Raw genomic sequence first — 24,875 nt, 5'->3', positions numbered from 1 at the left:
GCAGTTCGGTTTGGTTCGCCTCAGTCCGATAGGGAGGGGGCGGTATTGCCCAGCTCAGTTCCGAGGTCGCGTTTACACCGCCGACAGTACCCTTGTGGTAGGCCGGATGTCGATCACCGCGGCAGCTATGTAAACATCGTGACATCATCGCAGCGCGACACAGTGTAGCCTGCTCAATAAAAACAATGGGAAAGAGGAACGCGACACATTGAACCAGGAGCGACCATGGAAGTCATCCAGCAACAGTTTCGGAACGTCTCCACCTCCTTGTTCGCCTAAGCTAAAGTTTTGCGCGAAATGTCCATTGTCCAGAATAATACCTCACTGGTACTGTTTGTTTGTTTTTATCCCCATGTCGCCCGGAAGTAACGATTCTGTCGACCAATCAACGGAGGGCGCGCGTAGCTCGAACTTGCCGGCACCCTTTCAAGCGTCTCATTACCCCAACGGAGGAGTACTGGAGACGAGTGCGATACGAGTACGGCTCAGTACGGCTCAGTCCGAGTCACGCCCATTTTTGGCGGTGGAAACGCAAACCGTGCCGCACCCTCCGGTGGAAATGCGCCATAACAGATAGACACAACCATGTTTACATTGGTTATTATGCTCTTTGAGGGTGCAAATATAATGGCTGCCAGCTAAAAAGCAATGTCGCCATTTAAACTTTACACATTAAAGTTATAATAACCAAATAGTGTTTTTTTTATGTAATAGATTAGGAATTTAAATGTCTCCATGACCTGCCCCTGTTTGCAATGCAGTTCAGTACTATCTGCCCGTTTAATCCTCCACCTGCGGGGTACCTCATGGTGGGCTACCCCGCCCGACTCACCGGACTGGCCGTCGTCCAGCTTCCGGCCCTGGCCCTTGTAGCTCAGCTCCCACTCCTCCACGCCGGTCCGGGCCAGGGAGTCGGCCAGCTGCCCAACGATATCGGTTGCCATGGGGCCCTGGATCGTGGACAAGTCAACTGTTAATTATACGCCGATTGTATATATCAGCCATTATACAACTACGTTTACTGCTACCAATGATGGCTAAATATCTACTGTTTATTTTTAAAAGGAAATAAGGTTGTTTAAGAAGCAGTTATGTCTGAATAAAGACCCCTAAAATAAAAACCTTGTTCAACAAAAACACATGGCCACAGACTGTATGAAACACAGAGCCATAAAGAAAACACCACAACGTATCAAGTACACAACCTACAGTCAATGTAAACAAAATGGAAACGCATAGAAACCGATGTGACGTTATACTCTGGCATTAGGATGAAACCCACATACTGTCAGGGGATATCAGACCAGCCTCTATATGGAGGCTTCAATGATCATTCAGACCTCCAGCCTCTATGTGGACCTTCAGTGATCTCCAGCCTCTATGTGGAGGCTTTAGCCTCCTGAACAATGCATTCCCCGGCTCTGACCCAGTGAGCTGACAGCGCTGTTTACACCTGACCGGCTAGCTAGCTATGCTGCTAGGCTAGTAGCCCACTGGGTTCAGCAGAATACTGGTCTTTATATTAATATACCGGCATGTCAAAGACCACAGGTACTCCAGAGGAGTCTGGCTGAAGAGATACTGTGTGCTATGTCACTAGAAACGTGTGTGAGTTAACGTGCTAGCTAAAGAGCTACCAGGTAACCGGACGGCGGAGCGGCGCACGCTCGCGTGGCCCTCCGCTCTCACGTCCTCTCCATGGCAACCGTCCTTAACGGGCCCGGTCTCCGGTGCTCTCTCTACCGGAACACGGCCGAGGGTCAACGGAGTCTAATGTATGGATTTGAACTCACCACAGGAGTGTTTAATCAATACTTCAGCGGGTTTGTAGGAACGTTGGCAGATATTTTGAGCTTCGCACTCCCGCTCGCTCCTGACGTTTAAAACCGAACCGCCTGCTGGGAGTTGTAGTTCATGCGCGTTCACAACACACGCTCTTCCTCCTCGATTTGTAGTTCAAATACACATCTTTCCGAAATCGTGTGGAATGGTGGCATATTCTTTTCAGTGAATCCACAACTTGTTTCAAATCAAAACGTATTTGATCAGGTGAGGCTGTATGCACTTAAACGAGACCAACGTACTCGTAGCGACTTTGATTTCCGGGTGTCCCAGTCTGTTATGATCGAACGCGCGGACTCTAGGACCCCGCGGCGCAGCCGAGGCGCGCAGCCAGGGGGAGCGGCAGGAAGACGCATGACAGCAGAGCTGGGAATCGAAACTAGGGAAGACATCTCCATCCAGACAAACACACGTAAAGTACCTTAGAACCTTCCAGACCCCGAAGCTTACCGGCGTTGCTCTTCCGGATCTCGCGTCTGCCCTGATGTTCAGCCTCCCGTCGTATGTTCCAGTCGTTCGCTGAACATCTGGGTCGGAACGCCTGAACTTGTGGACCTCGGAAGAAGCGACATGTGTGTTTTGTTGTGTATGTATTAAGTGACGGGGATTGTGTTCAGTGTGTAGAATAATGCAAGCATCACACTTTTTAAGACTAACTCTGAAAGTTGGGCTGGGCTGTCTGTTTACATAAAAGGGAAATGGTTGACTAATTACTCTTTTAAATCCTGATCTCCATAGAAGGCTTTTCTACATCGAGCTTTCATTACTCAGTGTTCAAAGATGGACCCGGAGAGACAGAAACGAAAGAAGGAGATAAAGAAAGCTATGGCCTTCATAGAGTGAGGACACATTTCCAGTGGTCATTCCATTAGCAGTTGTATCTCTATTCTTGCTTTGTTGTAAGTCGAAGTTGACTGTCTTTCTCTCCGTTCCAGGTCTTCTCTTGCTTATCCAGACCCGGACAGCTGCGAGGTACATGTATCATTATATCAAATAGCAATACTGTTAGTGCGAATTTAGTCTACTTCTGTTATATCCCATCCCCTCTAACAGAATAACTCTATAGAGTTCATATCAGACATAGAAAGCTGAACCACTTAATAGAGAGTATATGATTGTGTTTGTACACGGCTTATATTGTGTGTCCACCCAATATTGAGATAAAGAGGATGAAGGCTTAATGCACAAGTGAGTGAGATTGGCTGTGATGATGTGTTGAGGTTTGGCACAACATGGACAGTCTAGCTCAGTGTTTCCAAACTTTTTTGTCTGGGGACCGATTTTTTTTTTAATAAACCATCACGACCCAATATAAAAAATAGTACAGTACTCTCAAAAACATGCTTCTTGTATAAAGTTTTAAAATGCTCATGTGGAACAGTTAGGCGTGTGTTTAAGGGCAGCTGTTGTTATCAAACAGTCATCAATCAATAAATCCGAACGGTCAACATTGATCAATTCGTTAAGATAAGATATACTTTATTCATCTCAGCAGAGAAATGTAGGAACTAACTGGAAACCCATTAACTACATAAGATAAGATAAGATTAGATAACATTTTAATAATCCCCCGGGGTAGAAATTTGGGTCAAGAAACTGTAGAGATAGATGCGAAAATAGTGCCAAAGTATTTCTATAAAAATTATACATTTATTTGGTGACCCAATTAAAATCTCAGTCTTTCGGAAAGACTGGTTTTGGGAAAGATTTCCGAAGGATGAAGACAAAAGGGGGCGTGCCTTCGAGAAAGGCCGCAAGAAAGCTGGGAGATCTTCGACTTTCCACACGGAAGTCTGGCGTCCGAGGAGTGAGGAGCACAGCATGAGTCTTCCTCACCATCCCCCCCCCCTCCAGGTAATCGTGTCCCAGCTGGTGTTCAACCTGCTGTCGGAGGGCAACGCGCTGTTCAGGGAGGGGGCGTGTGCTGCGGCGGTGGTCCAGTTCGGCGAGGCTCTTGGCGTGGTGCGCTACGCCGCCTCGGAGGAGATAGACGTCCCCCCCGCCCTGGTGGAGAGCCTCTACGTCAACCGGGCCACCGTGTACCACCGCATGGTGAGATGGGGGTGAGACAGGGCCACCGTGTACCACCGCATGGTGAGACGGGGGTGAGACAGGGCCACCGTGTACCACCGCATGGTGAGACAGGGGGGTGGGACAGGGCCCTGTCTACCACCGCATGGTGAGACAAGGGGGGTGAGACAGGGCCACCGTGTACCACCGCATGGTGAGAAGGGGGGGTGAGACAGGGCCCTGTCTACCACAGCATGGTGAGACGGGGGGTGAGACAGGGCCCTGTCTACCACCGCATGGTGAGACAGGTGCTGCTTTTAGCAGTTCAACCCCTACGTTTATAACCCGTAGATCCACAAACTGTACATTTTGTACAATAATAATTAACCCTTTGGGAAGCATGGACTGAGAGTGAGAGCGGAAGTTATTCTGTCTAGAGCCTCGTCTTCCCCTCAGGGGGGAAGACTGTTCTGCGATAAACGGAAGACATGACTGAAACCACAGTGGACTGTGGTCTCTGGTTGCATTATGTCGTTCTGGGGCGTTATATTATGGGATGTGTATCCGTTCAGAGGGTGTGATGACTCACAGCCCGGTGCTCAGAGTCTGGGAGGTAAGGCTAGGACCCAATCAGCCTCTGAGTTTCAGTTCTGTTCCCCTCCCATCTCATCACGTTTTCTCTCATCAGCGTTGGCTCTGAGGTCGCCCAACACTCCAATGTGTCCGGCGCAGCCTGTGGCTGTGTGGCCGACCTACAGCCATTGAAATACTTCAATACTTGAATGTTAACTTCCCTGTGTGTGTGTATGTGTGTGTGTGTGCGTGCGTGCGTGTCTGTTTGTATGGTCTGTGCATTTGCACGTCTGTGTGTGTGTGTGTGTGTGTGTGTGTGTGCGTGTGCGGGCCCCCAGGGTGAGTTTGCGTGTGGTGTGGCGGACTGCGACCAGGCCCTGGTGGTGAACGAGGGCAGCAGCAAGGCGCTGTTCCGGAAGGCGCTGTGCCTGAAGGAGCAGGGCCACCACCGGGAGGCGTACGACTGCACCACCGACTGCCTGCTGCTGGACCACCCGGTGAGGCCGGGGCCGCAGGACCCCCCGCCATATGTTTTGATATTAAAATGAAACATAATTAACATCATGTACTCATGTACAAACATGTACAAACATGTACAAACCAATGCACAGCCACCATTGAATGTTGTACGTCCTGGCACTTGTACATTGCACTTATTCAAGGTACTTAATTGTGTAGCGTCTACAGTAGCTGCTATCGCTGCTTTACACGGGGAATGGGTTAGCCTAGCGATTGTAATACTTGCACTTGGTTCTATGAACATCTTTACTGTACCGACAGCGATATATTGTTTCACTTCTTATGACAAATGTACTTATTGTAACAAATGCACTTATTGTAAGTCGCTTTGGATAAAAGCGTCTGCTAAATGCCCTAAATGTAAATGTAAATGTAAATGTACTATTGTTGTTATTATGTTGTTATTCACATTTTTCATAATTGGCAATGACTCCCACTCACTAAGGACAGGATATCCTGTGGTGCAAAGGATTATGGGACAGCATGCGGGTTTACAGTATCTAGAGAGGGGGGAGAAAGTGGAGAAGAACTATTTCTGCAAATGGACGAATGTGCGGTCGTTTACTGATGATATATTCTCTCTCTCTCTCTCTCTGTCTCTGTCTCTGTCTCTATCTCTCTCTCTCTGTCTCTCTCTCTCTGTCTCTCTCTCGCTCTCTCTCTCTCGCTCTCTCTGTCTCTCTCTCTCTCTCTCTCTCTCTGTCTCTCTCTCTCTCTCTCTCTCTCTCTCTGTCTCTCTCTGTCTCTCTCTCTGTCTCTCTCTCTCTCTCTCTCTCTCTCTGTCTCTCTCTCTGTCTCTCTCTCTCTCTCTGTCTCTCTCTGTCTCTCTCTGTCAGGATAAGCAGGTGGGCGAGCTGGCCCAGGAGCTTGCTCTGAGTCTGGGTCTGAGGAACAGGAAGGCCTACATGACGGTCCGGGTAGGTCTCCAGCGATCCCTTTTGAACCGGGTTCCTGTTGAACCGCTCTTCCTTAAGGAGACCGGTTCCTGTTCCTGTCCCCAGATGGGACCTGAGTGCAGTGTGGGTGTTCTGTCCTGGGTCTATACGTTGTGTTCTGAAGGGTCTGCCTGATCCTCTGTGTTCTCTTCTGGTCTTCAGCAGGGGAACGTTGTCAGGAACGTTGTTGGGAACGGTTTGGGGAACGGTTTGGGGAACGGGAGTCCATCATACGGCACAGGTTGGGATCTTCCAAGTGTTCCTCACTGTCTCCTCTTTAACTCTCTTGGGCCTCGTACTTATTTTTTTGCTCTTTTTGTTTTGTATTTGTTTGTTTTTTTTCAGCCCATTTTTCTCCCAGCATGCTCCGCTCCGCATCAGCCCAGCCCAGCAGCCCCGTGACCTTTGGTGACCTCCCCCTGACCTCACGACCCCAGCCCGACACCCCCGTGACCTTTGGTGACCTCCCCCTTACCGCCGCACCTCAGCCTAGCACCACCTTGACCTTTGGTGACCTTCCCCCCCGCCCCTTCAAACCCCAGGCCACCCCCGCCTGCCAGTTCCCCACCGGCATGTTCCTCCCCGCCCCCACGGGCCCCGCCCTCACAGGCCCCGCCCCCAAAGGGCCCGCTCTCACAGGCCCCGCCCCCAAAGGGCCCGCCCTCACAGGCCCCACCCTCAGAGGCCCCGCCCTCAAGGCCCCTGCCCTCACAGGCCCCGCCCCCACGGGCCCCGCCCTCACAGGCCCCGCCCCCACGGGCCCCGCCCTCACAGGCCCCACCCTCACAGGCTCCGCCCCCAAGCCCCCCGCCCTCACAGGCCCCACCCTCAGAGGCCCCGCCCCCAAGGCCCCCACCCTCAGAGGCCCCGCCCCCAAGGCCCCCACCCTCACGGGCCCCGCCCTCAGAGGCCCCGCCCCCAAGGCCCCTGCCCTCACAGGCCCTGCCCCCACGGGCCCCGCCCTCACAGGCCCCGCCCCCACGGGCCCCGCCCTCACAGGCTCCGCCCCCACGCCCCCCCTGGGGGCTGCCCCCGACCTGCTGGACGACTTTGATTTGACGGGGGAGGACCTGGACAGCCTGCTGGACGGCCTCCCTCCCCAGGTAGAGGGGGGGGTCTGTGTGTGTGAGTCTGTGTGTGTGTGTGTGTGAGTCTGTGTGTGTGTGTGTGTGTGTGAGTCTTTGTGTGTGTGTGTGTGATTCTGTGTGTGTTGGTGTGTGTGTGTGTGTGTTGGTGTGTGTGTGTGTTGGTGTGTGTGTGTGTGTGATTGTGTGTGTGTGTGCGTGTGTTGGTGTGTGTGTGTGTGTTGGTGTGTTGGTGTGTGTGTTGGTGTGTGTGTGTGTGTGTGTTTGTGTGTGGTGCTTATCTCTGTAAGTTGTGTAGTTCACCAACATGGCGACATGACTCCGTGTTGACGTGCTCTTGCGGGTCGCTATGACTCATTTACATATTGGTGTTCATATCATTTAAAATAAAATGTATTTAATGTAAAGTTTCTGCGTTCATTCCAAAATGTTTCCCTTGCTGCTGTGACATCACTTCCTCCCGTCTCCAGGCTGACGCTCTGTTCACCGCTGGCCCCGCCCCCAGCCCTCCCCCACGGACCCCCCCGGCCCGTCTGCCCGCCCCCTCCCCCCTGCTGCCCCCCGCCTCCTTCGGCCGCCGCAGCGCCGCGGGGGGGGGGGCCGGACCCCGGGGCCCCCCCGGTGGAGGTCCTCCCCCACGTCTCCCCCACCCTGGACACCCTGGACACCCTGGACCAATGGGAGGGCATCATGCCGGACCCCCGACCAGCACGGGGCCGCAGGGTCGACCGTTACCCAGGACAGGGGCCCTTCCCAGAGGGCCTGGACTCCCTGGACCAGCTGGACTCCCTGGACCAGCTGGACTCCCTGGACCAGCTGGACTCCCTGGACCAGCTGGGCTCGAGGGGGACCCTGGACCAGCTGGGCTCGAGGGGGGCCCTGGACCAGCTGGGCTCGAGGGGGAACCTGGACCAGCTGGGCTCGAGGGGGAACCTGGACCAGCTGGGCTCGAGGGGGGCCCTGGACCAGCTGGGCTCGAGGGGGGCCCTGGACCAGCTGGGCTCGAGGGGGACCCTGGACCAGCTGGGCTCGAGGGGGGCCCTGGACCAGCTGGACACCCTGGACGACTTCGAGGTGGTCCAGGGGCGAGGCGGTGGCAGGGCCCCCGGAGCAGACGAGGCTGAGACCACGGACCAGGCCCTGGACCAGGCCCTGGACGGCTCCCTGGACGGGGCCCTGGACGGGTCCCTGGACGGGTCCCTGGACCAGGACCTGGACGGGTCCCTGGACCGGGCCCTGGAGAGCCTGCAGGGAGCCTCGGGTTCGGAGCCCCAGGCTGGGGGTTTCCCCAGGTCCCTGGACGTCCTGGACTCCTTCTCCACCCTGAAAGAGGACCCCCGCAGACTCGGTACTAGAACGGGTTTAGCTAGAGATCTGGATCTATAGATCTAGGAAGAATCATCATCCTATCAGGAACCAGGTCTCCTGATTAGTTTGACTTTATTCTTCCTCTTTTCTTTCCTTCAAGGCGCCAAGTCGTCCCCAAAGCATTCTGCCAAACCGAGTCCTAAAGTAAGGCTCCTGCTTGTGATGATTGGTTGATTTTGAATTACCTTTCTGTTGAGTGTATTCACTCAGCGTTGACATACATTGTCTGTCTGTCTGTGTCTGTGTCTGTGTGTGCGTGTCTGTGTGCGTGTGTGTGTGTGTGCATGTGTCTGTAGAAGGGAACCAAAGCTTCGAACCCGCTGGACTCCACCCACATGTTCCTGAGGGCCTGCTCCGTCTGTTTCTCCCGACAAGGTTACACACACCGTCACTACACAACACTACTACACAACACTACACATACCATGAAGGTAACACACACCTTCACTACCAGTGTTGCCACAGTTACCTTGAAAAATAAATCCGATTACTAGTTACTACTTAAAATAGTAACTTAGTTACTTTACTAATTACTTGATTTTAAAAGTAACTAAATTAGATTACAAGTTACTTTATTAGTTACATTTAGCTGTGACAACACCCCCTGCTGCCTCAAAATAAAAAATTACAACCGGTTTTGCCAATACAAATTTAGTCTTCCACCCCCCCTTACCTCTTGTATACAGGGCCCAGAATTTGTTGCTACGGCCCTGGGTGCACGGCTTTCAACCGCTTCCGCCATGCGTAATGCGTAGACAAAATATCACCACGCGCTTTACGGGGCGATCACTGGACGCAGCCCCACACACACACACACACACACACACACACACACACACACACACACATACGCGTGTTGTGTAGAAGTATAGGTGCTGCACGCAGCGCCGCGCGACTAATTCCGCCGCTAATAACAACTGCAGGCCCTGATCAGCCCCACAGGGATATAACAGGAACTGGTCCACAACCCTGGAGGGACTGGTTCAGAGGGACCCCTCAGCGCCTCCTCCCTCCTAACCTCCGCCTCCTCCCTCCCCCCTCCTCCCTCCCCCCTCCCCCCTCCTCCCTCCTCCCCCCTCCTCCCTCCTAACCTCCGCCTCCTCCCTCCTCCCCCCTCCTCCCTCCTAACCTCTGCCTCCCTCCCCCCTCCCCCCTCCTCCCTCCCCCCTCCCCCCTCCCCCCTCCTCCCCCCTCCTCCCTCCTAACCTCTACCTCCCTCCCCCCTCCCCCCTCCTCCCTCCTCCCCCCTCCTCCCTCCTAACCTCCGCCTCCTCCCTCCCTCCCCCCTCCCCCCTCCTCCCTCCCCCCTCCCCCCTCCTCCCTCCCCCCTCCTCCCTCCTAACCTCCCCCTCCTCCCTCCCCCCTCCTCCCTCCCCCCTCCCCCCTCCTCCCTCCTAACCTCCGCCTCCTCCCTCCCCCCTCCCCCCTCCCCCCTCCTCCCTCCCCCTCCTCCCTCCTCCCTCCCCCTCCCCCCTCCCCCCTCCTCCCTCCCTCCCCCTCCTCCCTCTTCCCTCCTCCCTCCCCCCTCCCCCCTCCTCCCTCCTCCTCCCTCCCCCCTCCCCCTCCCTCCCCCACCTCCCTCCCCCCTCCTCCCTCCCCCCTCCCCCCTCCTCCCTCCTCCCTCCCCCCTGCAGGGCGCTCGGTGTTCTCCTTCGTCCACACCCCCGAGCTGGTCCATGACTGCCAGCAGGACCTCCTGCTGTGCCGCCGGCGGGACGACCCCTCCCCCGCCTGGACCCGGGTGCGGCCCCTCCCCCTCACCCGACCCTTCACCGGGAAGTTCATGCTGTGCAGGGGTGAGACATGAGAGGGTGAGGGAGGGGTCAGGACATGAGAGGGTGAGGGAGGGGTGAGACATGAGAGAGTAAGGGAGGGGTGAGACATGAGAGGGTGAGGGAGGGGTGAGGATGATGAGGATGAGGGAGGGGTGAGGATGATGAGAGGATGATGAACGGAGTAAAGAGAAGGCTGTGTTGTTCCTGTTCTGAGTCCCTCACAGACTATGAACCCGTTAAGTCTATTAAATGCCAAGTCTGTCATCCAGTTGAAAGGGTTAAACCGTTCTGAAATGAACAACATGCAACTCCGTCTAACGGCGTCCGTCCGGCCAAACGCTCTCCCTGGCCCGCCGCCCAGAGCTGCTGAACTCGGGCGCGGTGGGGCTCTGCAAGTACGGCGAGATGTGCACCTTCGCCTTCAACCAGCTGGAGGTGGAGGTGTGGACGGAGGAGAAGAGCGGCGCGCTGGACCGCGGCCGGCTGTTTGGGCCCCGGGCCCCCGGGGGCCTCCCAGGGGGCCGCGTGGTGCAGCTCATCCAGGAGCACAACGGCAGCTTCCTGTTCCTGTGTGAGGTGAGAGGGCGCGGTGGGGGAGGACTGGACGCACACACACCACCGCACACACACGACCATACACACACACACACAACGGCACACAAAGACGACCACATACACAGTAACCCGACCGCACACTCACACGACCACACACAAACACAACTGACCGCACACACGACCGCAAGCACACACAACACAGGTTATAATTATTAAAATGGATAAATGGTTACATTTCCTTGGGGCCCCACTTTTTGCATTTGCAAGTTATTCATTTCTAATCAAACATTGATACTTTCCACGAAAGAATCTTGAAGTTGAGTCCTTGAGTTCACATCTGGTCTGATGGGATATAGAGAGCCACTAAGGAATGTTCTCAATCGTGTGTGTGTGTGTGTGTGTGTGTGTGTGTGTGTGTGTGTGTGTGTGTGTGTGTGTGTGTGTGTGTGTGTGTGTGTGTGTGTGTGTGTGTGTGTGTGTTGGTATTCTGGGGCTAGGAGGTCAGGGTCTGGGTGAGCTCTAACTCTTGACGTTTTAACGTTCCTTCAGGTCAAGTGGAGCTCACTTCCTCTGAGCCTCCAGCCTCTCTGAGTCTTTAGCTGTATTTGAAATCGTTCCCTATTCACTCACTCACTATTCCCTATATAGTGTTCATGATATAGTGCACTATATAGGGAACGAACAAACGAGAATTCGGACACTACGCTGAACATTTCTAAACGTCATTTGCGTCAGTAAATGCGCCGGGTATTTGTGTGACAGACAGATGTGCCCTCATCATGTAAACAAACCGGGCACTCACGAGGAAAGCTGGAGGTTGTATTGATGTTGAATGTTACATTTCCTTGATCAAGGTTTTTTTTCTTAATTTTGAACGTTAAATTTTCTATGTTAAATCCCAAATAAATTGTTGACATTTCTAAACGAAATCCGGAGACTCCATCATTAAATGTATTCGTTCTCGCGGTTATTCAGCTTCTTCATGTAGGGAACATCGTATGTACACTCAAATTTTGGGTATTTTAAGTGCACTTTATGGTCCATGAAATGAACCACTGAGAATTTGAACACTATATCCGTGATGGGGAACGATTTCGACCACAGCTTTTTTCCCGTGTCGTAAAACCTGACGATTCAGTGCGTTCCAAACGGTTTAGTAGTGATGGGTGGAGCTCATGAATGGAAGCGATGAGAACAACCACCAGCAGAGAGGAACCCGCTCTCCATGGCAACGAGGGGCTTCAGACGGCTGAGGGCAGAATGCCCGCTCCACGGGGAATCTGGTCCTCATCAGCCTCTCTCCCCTGACCTCTGCATGGTGTAGGGGTGTGTGTTAAGCAGCCTCACCCGGCCTGAGTCACACTGATTAGCCTCTTGGGCTGGGTGAGGCTGCACACCTGCTGTGCATTGAGTAATCCCCCCCCCATGGTCCTTGAGACCTGGGGCCTAGGTTCCTCCAGACCAGGGCGCAGAGCGCTGGTGTTGGAGGACGGGTTTATTGTGAAGGTTTGGAGACGATGGTCGAGGAGCTCCATGTTGCCATGCAGGATGTCTGAGTGTGTTGTAAAGGCTGGCTTGACCTTTGCACACTGATTACTCAACGCAAAACAGGTGTGCACTTCAGCCGCACCCAGAGTCTAATCAGTGTGACTCAGGCCAGGTGAGGCTGCTTAAAGCAGCCGTCCACCGCACGCTCCCACACATAGCGGCTGTGTTCCAAATCGTTCCCTATCCACTCACTCACTGCTCCCTCTATAGAGTTTATGATATAGCGAACAAACGAGAATTCGGACACCACGCTGAACATTTCTAAACGTGGTTTGCGTCAGTAAATGACGTTTAGAAAACACGACGGCATTGCATTGTGGTATACGGGAGTAACATGTAGGGAACGTCGTATGTTCACTAAAATTTGGGGTATTTTATTGTCCACTGAATGAAATTAACCACTGAGAATTCAAACACCGCTACAAAATGGCGAGCACCCTATGTAGCACTCTATCCGTGATGGGGAAGGATTTCGAACACGGCCCCAGTGTTTCTCAGCCCCCGCTCTGCTGTCAGGGCAGTGAGGCTGCAGGCCTGTGCTGGTCTGTCCTGATTGGGTGATCATGTATTTAATACACAGCCAAAGGCAAGAGAACTGAGAGATGTGCCCCTGGGAGGGCTTTGTTCGGCTGAGGGAACCCGTCTCCAACGCCCCCGGCGGTCCTGCTTGACCACAGAGAGGCGAACCCCTTGGCCCAGTTTTAAAAAAATGTACCTGGATCAAATCATCCAGATTTGGAAATCCCATGATTTGCTATCCAGGATGACCTGATCCATCTAAATTTTATGCCAGTGATCCAATCCAGGAACATTTGATTGGATCACTGTGATCCAAATACCAAATTTCAGGATAACCAACTGAATCCACCCTTTCGATGGGATCTGGATAATCCTGTTTTTTTGGAATCAAATAGATCCCAAACCGAGTTCAAAGTTTGGAAAAACCCAAAGAGCAGGTTTGATCCATATCAAATTGAATGATCGGATAACATGATCTGATCTCAGTTCAGAATCCCTCTTTTGCTTTGAATTGGATCCAGTCCGTGATCCAAAATCCCACTTGATTACCTTTAAAAAAACTGGGCCCAGGACTGACGTTAATCACCGGGGGTTGGAGTCCGGCATTCTGGGTCTTCTGGAGGTCAGAGGCCTCAGCTGACCTCTGCTCCGAACCCCCTGACTCCTCTCCATTGACCTCTGACCCCGGCGCTCCAATGAAAGCGCTGCGTTTGTTTGCCATCAGTGCCAGGTCAGCGATAAAAGCGCTCCACAGGAAGTTCCTCTGTCCGTGATGAACGCTCACTGTGTGCCCGGTTTCTGGGTGCCAGCGGTGAACGGAGGAGTTTATACGAGCCCGGTGGCTCCGGTGAAGCTGTCTGGGTCGGTGTCTCTCCGACGGCCCTCCCTAACCCCTCTCCTGTCTCTCCTCTCTCTCCTTTCTCTCTCGGGTTCAGAGATGTTACGACGGTAAGCCCCGCGTCATCAGCCAGTGTTCCCGTGACGACGGCGTCTCCTGCTCCAACCCCAGCGCCCGCCACGTCTTCAACACCAACAAGTGGGTCGCCGGACGCACGCACATGACCTTACACCGTACGACGTACGGCCGCACCTGACGTGGTTTCAGCAGATGGTTTGAACCGACAGAGGGATGGGGAGCCATCGGGAAGTAGCTTCCTAACCTCCCTCCCAGTAACCCCAGACTGGGGCAGCGGTCTGAGAACCTACAGCTGTCCACTGCCGTTTTTCTCTTGACCACTGAAGGCAGAGCTAGAGACCCCCCGTTCTCACCGTTCCTCTCTGGCTGTGTCTCTTTCTCTTCCCTCCCCCCCCATCCTCACCGTTCCTCTCTGGCCATGTGTCTGTGTGCCCCCCCCCCTGGCCCCCAGGTGCCTGGTCTACGTGACGGGCCCTGGCGGCAGTGTGGGCTACAGGAAGGTGCGGGCTCTGGCCCCAGACCACTGCCTGGAGCTGTGCCGCCATGCGTCGCGCTACGGCTGCCAGCTGGAGGACGACTGCCTGTTCGCCCACTCACCGCTGGAGCTGAAGACCTGGGCACTGCAGCGCAACTCGGGTACACACACACACACACACAGTTAATATGACACGATGTTCCGCTGATAATTAGAGTAATTCACAATGTTCCGCTGCTGTTATGTAGGAGATGCTCTCTATACAAAGCGACCTGTGTTGATGCAGAGAGGACGCTCTTTAGGTCTTTGAACGCCCTTCTTTTTGTTTTTCCCCAGAGAGGAACGGGCTCGTAATATAAGTGAAGGCAACGTGTATTGTTGTTGGTGATATTGAGTCACGTGGGTTTCTGTGAAAGGCTGTGTGGTGTGGTGTGGTGTCCAGCAGGGGGCAGTACAGCCTTTAGATCTGAGCAGGAGGGTGACTGATGTGCTGCTCTACAGGTATCACCTCCGAGGAGATCGTGGACAAGTCCGTCAAGTATCACGGGGAGCGAGAGCTGGACACAAAGAGGAAAAACGTAAACATGAAATCTGTTTATTTTAAAGGAGAAGGAACCAAATCATGTTCAAGGGTCACATGCTACCCATGAGCCTATTTTAAACTCTGCGTGGTTCGGCCATAACTCTAATAAGGCCTCTTCTCCCTTCACCCAGCCCCTGTCCCCCAGAGGGTCCGTGGGGGGGGCTGATGGTAGTGGGGGAGGTGTCAGCAAACTGAAGGCTGGGGGGCGATCCGGCAGCGGGGGGGGCAGCCAGGGCCTGAAACTCAGGCTGCGGTTCATCTGCGGGCCCTGCTGGCAACACGGCCTGATCACGGAGCCCGACAAGGCCCTGAAGTACTGCACCATCAGGGGCCGGCACAGGTGAGCCTGTCTGTGACTGTCTCTCTCCGTGTCTGTGACTGTGTCTCCATGTCTGTGACTGTCTCTCTCCATGTCTGTGACTGTGTCTTCATGTCTGTGACTGTGTCTCCTGTCTGTAACCGTCTCTCCGTGTCTGTAACTGTGTCCCTCTCCATGTCTGTGACGGTGTCTCCTGTCTGTAACTGTCTCTCTCCATGTCTGTGACGGTGTCTCCTGTCTGTAACTGTCTCTGTCCATGTCTGTAACTGTCTCTCTCCATGTCTGTAACTGTCTCCATGTCTGTGGCTGTGTCTCCTGTCTGTAACTGTCTCTCTCCATGTCTGTAACTGTCTCTCTCCATGTCTGTGACTGTGTCTCCTGTCCGTGCAGCTGGACGAAGGAGGGCCGTGTCCTGTTGGTCATGTCTCCAGAGAGGAACAAGTGGGTGCAGGTCCGACAGCTGCCCTCCGCCAAGAACTACCCCTTCCAGTACGATGTAGGTACTCTGATTGGCCGGCTCTGTGCTGCTCTGTAACCAGTCAGGCTGATCCCAGAGCAGTAGGATCAGGTCTGTGATCGGTCATGCTGCTGATAGAGGTGATGATGTACAGCTGTGATGTAATGACCACCGATACACTCAGAAGACGACCCTGAGTGGAACCCTTCTCCTATTAGCCGCGGGGTGTTGGCGGTCCCGAGGGGGTGGGGGTTGATGGAACTGACAGTGGAACGCTCTTCTCTTCCAGATCTGTGCCCAGATCCTAAGAAGCAGGAAGTGCAACTACACAGGAAACTGCACCTTCGCCCACAGCGAGGAGGAGAAGGAGCTGTGGACCTACATGAAGAACAATGGCCGTGAGTGGAACTAGTTGGAACGCACCCTCGTAGTCCTCCACTCAGAACAGTGAACTAGTTGGAACGGGTACCTAACGGGGTTAGGGTGCTGCCTCAGGTAGATTGTAACCCGACCGTTTGGAGCGGTCAAGTGATGGAGAGAGAAGTTCCACATCTCAGCTGAACAGACGCCGGGCGACCCAGAGAGGACCGGCGTCAACGATATGGTCACATCCATGTTATATGTCTGTTGTTAGCGCATCAGAATGAGAAGCCCGCCTAGTTTATCCTAGTGTGTTTGTGTGTTCAATGACCATGACTACAATATTAAAGAGATTCCCGGGATGGAACCCCCTGCTCTCTTGGGAACGTTCCGTCTCCCTATTGGTATTCCCCACGGCGTGACGCCGGTGTGATCTGTCCCTGCAGTGAGGGACATCCAGCAGATCTACGAGGTCTGGCTGAGCGTGGCGCGCCTCGGGAAACAGACCGTCGACGCCCTGCCCCGCCCCCCCACAGCCTCCGCCGAGAACAAGAACATCGTCATGCCGACCGACTACGCTGAGCCAATGGTGGGTCCTCTACCCCTGCCCCTGCAGCACGCCTCTCGCTCCAGGGCCAACATGGAGGACAAACCAATACGGAGCTGCTTCACGTGAAACTTCATCACAAAGCCTCCGTTGTGTTGTGTGTCAACACTCAAAGTCCTCATTACTGATTGACTTCAAGGTCGTCATGGAGACGGTGTGTTGACGACGCCCCCCCCTGTGGTTTCTCCTGCAGAGCGGCTTCTACTGCCATCTGTGCGGGCGCCAAAGCAACAGCGAGCGCCAGTGGCAGCATCACATCGCCACAGAGAAACACAAGGACCGCGTGTTCAGCGGCGAGGGGGAGGAGCTCAGCCTGACCTGGAGCCACCGCTTCCCCGGGCCACGCTTCGCCCTCTGCCCCAGGTACGCCCCAACCCTGACCCCTGACCCTAACCCTAACCCCTGACCCAGGTACGCCCCTAACCCTGCCCATAACCCCTGACCCTGACCCTAACCCTAACCCCTGACCCTGACCCTAACCCTGCCCCAGGTACGCCCCTTACCCTGACCATAACCCCTGACCCTAACCCCTGACCCCCGACCTTAACCCCTGACCCTAACCCCTGACCCAGGTACGCCCCTAACCCTGACCATAACCCCTGACCCTGACCCTAACCCTAACCCCTGACCCTGACCCTAACCCTGACCATAACCCCTGACCCTGACCCTAACCCTAACCCCTGACCCTAACCCTGCCCCAGGTACGCCCCCTAACCCTGACCATAACCCCTGACCCTGACCCTAACCCTAACCCCTGACCCTAACCCTGCCCCAGGTACGCCCCCTAACCCTAACCCTAACACTGACCCTAACCCTCCGTCAGCTGCAGGGTGAGGGTTTGAACCCCGTCCCTTAAGAAGGATCCGGAACACGCTGGGGGTTCCCCCCGTCCAGACGGGGGCCGTGAGCTCATGGCGTAGGAGAGGGGAACATCGCTTACTAACATAACTCTGTGTCCCTGATTGACAGGTTGGACAGCGGCTGTGCGGAGGGCGCTTGCTGTGACTCCGCCCACAGCCCCGAGGAGCTCCAGGAGTGGCTGGAGAGGCGGAACTTCCTGCGCAGGAAGCTGGCCCGCGCCCGCGAGGACCTGCTCATCCTGCCGGACGACACAGACTTCGGGAAGTTCAACTTCCTCCTGCAGGACTGAGGAGCAGGCTGGGAGTCTGAGAGGAGGAGCTTTTCATTTGTTTTCATTTACAAATACTTCCGACCTTTCTGTGTCTTATTCTCTCAGGAAGGGAAGCCAGCTTATGGAGTCAGTCTTTGGGGATTCAAGTTATTGTGAGCAGGCTTCTGCGCACAGGTCTGAACGATGTTGTGAACGGCTGATCACAGAGCGGGGCAGGGTCAGGGGTCACCTGCTGTGGTTCAGCTCCACACTGCCAATGTAGGATCCAGAAAAATTGATGCACAACGCCCAACCCTGATCAGATATTACAGGATGAACCGTCTGACCAATGAGATCAGGGATCTGGAGCCGTGTGACTCCGCCTTCAGTCGCGTCGCTGCCACGCCCATCACTTCATGTGCTAGTTAGTTCATATTAGTTCAGTCGCTGATTGGAGGAGGCCTTAAAACAATGTTGGCAGCGACACAGTAGAACATCAGACTGCAATGTCTTTGTGTTGAGTTCTGTCTAACTTGAAGATTTGATCCTGTTCAAATATTCAATGTCTATACATATTTGTGCCACTTAAATCCTTTTCTCTGACACACATTAATTACATTTTAGAGGCAATGTTTTCAATTGTTATGTTTCTATTTTAATAATGTTGGTTTGTAATAATGTTGGTTTGGGGCAAATTAAAGCAACACAAATAAAATGTTTGAAATAAGACGATGTTGTGCTGTGACATTTCTCTTTTTTACCATTTATACTCAAGACGCAAACATCAGCTCCATGAGGCACATGATGTCATGAGGCCTTCTGCTTTAGTGGCTGTTCTTGCTAACAATAAAACCACTCAACTGAGTGACGAATTCTGTGTGACGCTCAATTGACCGACTTTGATTGGATCAATCAATCATTGGTTCGATAGCAGCGATCGAGCGGTTAAATAGCTCAAGAAAAAAAAAAAAAAACATTTTGTTTATTTCTATTTCCGTTTTTCTGCATTGTGGAATTTTCTTTGAATACGTAATTTCTGGTCAACTATTTACGTACGTATCTAATGCTTTTGAAAAACTATTTGTGATGCATAGTGAGAACGGGAATACGTTTTCATTAGCGGTTGGCAGCGTGCATACTGTTCTAATAGTGATCATATACTGATATAAAGATTTACTGTGTAGCATAATGTACTGAAACGTGATGGTCCCGCCCCTGACATGTGATTGGTCTAGCGACATACACTACAGATACGGTAAACCAATAGGAGCCCGTTGGCTCTCATCCTCCTCTTTTATTTGCTACATCTGATTGGCCCGCAGACAGAAACACTCCAGTGTTGTGGCGGCGGGGGGCGTGTCTTCGCGTACGCGGTGTTCCCCACAGGTGGTTCCAACGCGCGCCTCCCCGCGGCGACACCTCAGGACTTTCTCCAGACTTTCTCCTGAAGTTGGAACCGGTAGTTTGTTGTGCGTCGAGCTGAAGTCAGAACTTTACCGGTGAACAGACCAGTATAGAGGAGAGTGAGAAACTGGGAAGAGTGATCATGTCACTGGTCAGCGAGCCCTTCACGGGGGACCGAAGCGACGTCCCGGACCTGTTCCGGGTCCTGGCGGATCCTGTCTCCTTCCCTCGCTGTGTGGACGCTGGTGAGGATGCATCCTTTCCTTAGTAGAAGACTCTGGTATTGAGGGGGTCTGATCTGAACTATCCAGAGATTACAGAAAGATAGGAAGACGTAATAATAAGTTGACTTACTGAAACAACTGCGGTCAGAGTTATTTCTCGAATCGAAATAACTGGTCATATTACCTTTATTATTTAATACCATTAACTGCTGCAAACATAACAACTGTTTTCTTTCCTGCTTCAAAACATTATCATAGTCACGTTGAAAATGTTTTCGGTCTAGTAATCGAAACCAACCTGTGAGTGACACCTACTCAAAACCGTGCATCCATCGATCAACGAGTTTGACTCAGCAGAAACATTCAACTGATTAGATTAGTCGGCTAATTGGCTCATCGTCGTTTGTCAGTTAACGGCCACGCGCAAAAACAAGACCCTCGGCAGATCTTTCAGGAGCAACATGAGCGCTTTGACGGTTTTTAGCGGCTCACAATCTGTCGTTCAACGGGGGTATAAAGCCATAGGACCCCAAGCTGCTATGCGAGGGGAAGTAGTCCCAGAAAGGGGCGCTGTTTAGTAGAACGGTTCACCCTCATTAACATATGCCCACCTTAACGGTGTGGTGACCCCGCCCACCTTAACGGTGTGGTGACCACGCCCACCTTAACGGTGTGGTGGTGAGGGTGTGTCAGGTCCTCCTCTCAGCAGGAGGTCTCTCCAAGGGGGCCGACGGGTAAAGCGTATGAACCTAACCACATGCCTGCAGCGTATTGAAATGCATGGTCTGGACGAGTCACGCAAGAGAAAATAATATTTTCATCATGCATGAATTGTGTTGTCGTGCCATTTTGAGATCCGGTTCCACCGCGGAGTCAAACCCGGTTCCGCGGTGCGGTGACAGAACCACGGAGGTGGAGGTGTCAGGACATTGTGTTCCTACAGTCTGCATCCTGCTGAATAAAAACACCCCGCCATGCGCGTGCCAGCAGCTCAGCCTGCGCGTGCGTGAAAACGTGACACTGTTTTGGTAAAACAAGCGCGTTCACGTGTGATCCACATCCTCTCACGCGTTCACGTATGTCATGCAGAAGAATCCAACAACACGGACTGTTAAACGGCGCGTGTGTTTGAGGTAAACCCTCGAGGTTCCGTTAACGAATCGAGTGAAACCGTAGCGACGCGTTTAGTGCGCCGCGCGCCCCCGCTGATCCGGGGGCGCGCTCTCCTCTGTTCAGAACCTCGTCCACGCCCATCACGCTGCGTGCCTCACGTGAGGGGGCGGCGGCACGTGTTGGGCCACGGAGCGCGTGTGTCTGTGCGGGACTGGTCCGCTGCACGCGGTCCGCCTCAACAGAGCGTCACTCTGCGGGGTTCAGAGACACAAACAGTAGCGGTAGGCTATACTACACAGGTGTACATACCCCCACTGCGTCTGTGTAAACATGGTCAACAAACGGACCGCTCACACTTTGTCAGTGCGTCCGTCCCGAGACCGGAGCTCTGTTCCTTCTGTCTGTCTGTCTGTCTGTCTGTCTGTCTGTCTGTCTGGGGACCGCAGCGGCCAATGGGCGGCCGCAGAGCCGTCACGAGCAGGAACCCCCCCCTGGGCCGGGGATTGATCGCCCAATACATATTAATAGAGTATACACTTCCAGCCAATCAGCGTGTAGGATGTCCCCAGGAGGCGTGGCTCACAGCTCATTAATATGCACGCTCCTCTCGGCGGGTGCTGAGGCTGGCGGCTCGCGGTACTTCTGTTGTTTTGACTCCCAAGCGTGGATGAGGAGGCGCGAGCAGACCTAAGGATACACCCGACAGCGCGTGTTTAACGTCCACTGTAGTTTAACTTAACGTCGGCCCGCCAGACCCGGGATGATGTCCGGTAAAGCGTCGCTCGCCATGGCGCTCCGACAGAGTAGCGCGGCTCCACAGAAACCCGCCGTTCCCTTCGTGTTGAAGAAGATCCTAGACATCCCTCCGCCAAGCATCCTGGTGGAATGCGACGACGGTAAGACGCGATACGGTAATAAACACGGCGATTACCGTCAGAACATACCGGCTGGGGACCGGAGACGCTCACGCACTCCGATTGTTGTCGGGATTTCGAGCAGGCCGACAGCAGGATATACATGTTTTGTTTGGGTTTGCATCAAAAACGAGAGAGAGAGAGAGAGAGAGAGAGAGAGAGAGAGAGAGAGAGAGAGAGAGAGAGCGAGAGAGCGAGAGAGCGAGAGAGAGATTCTCTGCAACAAGAGGAAAAGAACAAAAAGTTCTCGTTCTATCCCCTTCGCTCTAGAAGAGGACAGTCGAGCGGTAAACTCCGTGCACGTCAATCATTTCATTGGCTTTGCATCAAGCGTTGTTTTTCAGTGATCCGTTCCAAATGTTTAACGTGCGCGCTGTGTTTTGGGCCGTGCATGCGGGTGCACGTCCGTCCGGATCCCCGTCTCACCCTCCTCCTCCCTTTTGTTTACATTGCGCTGCCACTCGGTGACACGGGCTGTCTGTCTCACTCCGACCGCCTGTCTCACTCCGACCGCCCGTCTCACTGCCTCGCACTTCGGTTCTGATTGGCGGACTCCACCTCGGACCTTATTGTCTCAATCATTTGATGTATTTATTGAACGTCAATTGTTCTCTCGTGCGCCCTTCCTGAAAACCAACTTATCCTCTATCTTACTCCCTCCCTGTGCACGTGTGTGACCCCCAGACCCCCAGACCCTAGACCCCCAGACCTCTAGACCCTAGACCCCCAGACCTCCAGACCTCTAGACCCCCAGACCCCCAGACCTCTAGACCCTAGACCCCAGACCCCCAGACCTCTAGACCCTAGACCCCAGACCCCCAGACCCTAGACCCCCAGACCTCTAGACCCTAGACCCCCAGACCTCCAGACCTCTAGACCCTAGACCCCCAGACCTCCAGACCTCTAGACCCCCAGACCCCCAGACCTCTAGACCCTAGACCCCAGACCCCCAGACCTCTAGACCCTAGACCCCAGACCCCCAGACCCTAGACCCCCAGACCCCTAGACCTCTAGACCTCTAGACCCTAGACCCCCAGACCCCAGACCCCTAGACCTCTAGACCCCCAGACCTCTAGACCCTAGACCCTAGACCCTAGACCTCTAGACCCTAGACCCTAGACCTCTAGACCCTAGACCCTAGACCCTAGACCTCTAGACCCTAGACCCCCAGACCCCCAAACCCCAAGACCTCTAGACCCTAGACCTCTAGACCACCAGACCTCTAGACCCTAGACCCTAGACCCCAGACCCTAGACCCCTAGACCCTAGACCCTAGACCTCTAGACCCTAGACCCTAGACCTCTAGACCCTAGACCCTAGACCTCTAGACCCTAGACCCTAGACCCTAGACCCTAGACCTCTAGACCCTAGACCCTAGACCCCTAGACCCTAGACCTCTAGACCCTAGACCCTAGACCGCTAGACCCTAGACCCCTAGACCCCCAGACCCTAGACCCTAGACCCTAGACCCTAGACCTCTAGACCCTAGACCTCTAGACCCTAGACCCCCAGACCCTAGACCTCTAGACCCTAGACCTCTAGACCCTAGACCCTAGACCTCTAGACCCTAGACCTCTAGACCCTAGACCCTAGACCCTAGACCCCTAGACCCTAGACCTCTAGACCCTAGACCTCTAGACCCTAGACCCTAGACCTCTAGACCCTAGACCCTAGACCCCCAGACCCTAGACCTCTAGACCCTAGACCCCCAGACCCTAGACCCTAGACCCTAGACCTCTAGACCCTAGACCTCTAGACCCTAGACCCCCAGACCCTAGACCCTAGACCCTAGACCTCTAGACCCTAGACCTCTAGACCCTAGACCTCTAGACCCTAGACCCCCAGACCCTAGACCTCTAGACCCTAGACCCTAGACCTCTAGACCCTAGACCTCTAGACCCCCAGACCCTAGACCCTAGACCCTAGACCCTAGACCTCTAGACCCTAGACCCTAGACCTCTAGACCCTAGACCTCTAGACCCTAGACCTCTAGACCCTAGACCCTAGACCCTAGACCCCAGACCCTAGACCCCTAGACCCTAGACCCTAGACCTCTAGACCCTAGACCTCTAGACCCTAGACCCTAGACCTCTAGACCCTAGACCCTAGACCTCTAGACCCTAGACCCTAGACCCCCAGACCCTAGACCTCTAGACCCTAGACCCCCAGACCCTAGACCCTAGACCCTAGACCTCTAGACCCTAGACCTCTAGACCCTAGACCCCCAGACCCTAGACCCTAGACCCTAGACCTCTAGACCCTAGACCCTAGACCTCTAGACCCTAGACCCCCAGACCCTAGACCCTAGACCCTAGACCTCTAGACCCTAGACCCTAGACCTCTAGACCCTAGACCTCTAGACCCTAGACCCTAGACCTCTAGACCCTAGACCTCTAGACCCTAGACCCTAGACCCTAGACCTCTAGACCCCCAGACCCTAGACCTCTAGACCCTAGACCTCTAAACCCTAGACCCTAGACCCCCAGACCCTAGACCCTAGACCCTAGACCCTAGACCTCTAGACCCTAGACCCCCAGACCTGTAGACCCTAGACCCTAGACCTCTAGACCCTAGACCCCCAGACCCCCAAACCCCAAGACCTCTAGACCCTAGACCTCTAGACCCTAGACCTCTAGACCCTAGACCCTAGACCCCAGACCCTAGACCCCTAGACCCTAGACCCTAGACCTCTAGACCCTAGACCCTAGACCTCTAGACCCTAGACCCTAGACCTCTAGACCCTAGACCCTAGACCCTAGACCCTAGACCTCTAGACCCTAGACCCTAGACCCCTAGACCCTAGACCTCTAGACCCTAGACCCTAGACCGCTAGACCCTAGACCCCTAGACCCCCAGACCCTAGACCCTAGACCCTAGACCCTAGACCTCTAGACCCTAGACCTCTAGACCCTAGACCCCCAGACCCTAGACCTCTAGACCCTAGACCTCTAGACCCTAGACCCTAGACCTCTAGACCCTAGACCTCTAGACCCTAGACCCTAGACCCTAGACCCCTAGACCCTAGACCTCTAGACCCTAGACCTCTAGACCCTAGACCCTAGACCTCTAGACCCTAGACCCTAGACCCCCAGACCCTAGACCTCTAGACCCTAGACCCCCAGACCCTAGACCCTAGACCCTAGACCTCTAGACCCTAGACCTCTAGACCCTAGACCCCCAGACCCTAGACCCTAGACCCTAGACCTCTAGACCCTAGACCTCTAGACCCTAGACCTCTAGACCCTAGACCCCCAGACCCTAGACCTCTAGACCCTAGACCCTAGACCTCTAGACCCTAGACCTCTAGACCCCCAGACCCTAGACCCTAGACCCTAGACCCTAGACCTCTAGACCCTAGACCCTAGACCTCTAGACCCTAGACCTCTAGACCCTAGACCTCTAGACCCTAGACCCTAGACCCTAGACCCCAGACCCTAGACCCCTAGACCCTAGACCCTAGACCTCTAGACCCTAGACCTCTAGACCCTAGACCCTAGACCTCTAGACCCTAGACCCTAGACCCTAGACCCTAGACCTCTAGACCCTAGACCCTAGACCCCCAGACCCTAGACCTCTAGACCCTAGACCCCCAGACCCTAGACCCTAGACCCTAGACCTCTAGACCCTAGACCTCTAGACCCTAGACCCCCAGACCCTAGACCC

At 54.2% G+C, this 24,875-nt stretch overlaps 2 protein-coding genes across 3 annotated transcripts in view; one reads left to right on the top strand and one right to left on the bottom strand.

The window, feature by feature from the left end:
* rangap1a (RAN GTPase activating protein 1a) overlaps positions 1–1,887 on the bottom strand; it is an 11,435-nt gene extending 9,548 nt beyond the window's left edge. For both annotated transcript variants that reach the window (XM_079745717.1, XM_079745716.1), the window contains exons 1-2: positions 1,794–1,887; positions 833–950 (exon numbers count right to left, since the gene is read on the bottom strand). In XM_079745717.1, the coding sequence (XP_079601843.1) occupies positions 833–944 (112 nt within the window). In that variant the 5' untranslated portion in view covers positions 945–950; positions 1,794–1,887. The remainder of the gene's footprint in view (positions 1–832; positions 951–1,793) is intronic.
* Positions 1,888–2,215: 328 nt separating this feature from the next.
* LOC307082821 (uncharacterized protein) lies at positions 2,216–18,286 on the top strand. Its single transcript, XM_079746543.1, is given in 23 exon segments — positions 2,216–2,428; positions 2,581–2,681; positions 2,778–2,814; positions 3,697–3,894; positions 4,764–4,922; positions 5,781–5,861; positions 6,042–6,120; positions 6,225–6,982; positions 7,435–7,686; positions 7,688–8,312; positions 8,433–8,476; positions 8,629–8,707; positions 9,967–10,128; positions 10,469–10,683; positions 13,665–13,765; positions 14,097–14,281; positions 14,622–14,698; positions 14,835–15,043; positions 15,413–15,518; positions 15,769–15,877; positions 16,286–16,428; positions 16,640–16,809; positions 17,416–18,286. Coding segments are annotated over 22 exon segments (4,029 nt in total). The 5' UTR covers positions 2,216–2,428; positions 2,581–2,622; the 3' UTR covers positions 17,597–18,286.
* Positions 18,287–24,875: the final 6,589 nt, after the last annotated feature.

The sequence above is a fragment of the Pollachius pollachius genome, assembly GCF_949987615.1.
Source record: "Pollachius pollachius genome assembly, chromosome: 11".
Taxonomy (NCBI): Eukaryota; Metazoa; Chordata; class Actinopteri; order Gadiformes; family Gadidae; genus Pollachius; species Pollachius pollachius.
The sequence above is the reverse complement of the archived record's forward strand: the minus strand, read 5'-3'. Positions and strand labels throughout refer to the sequence as shown.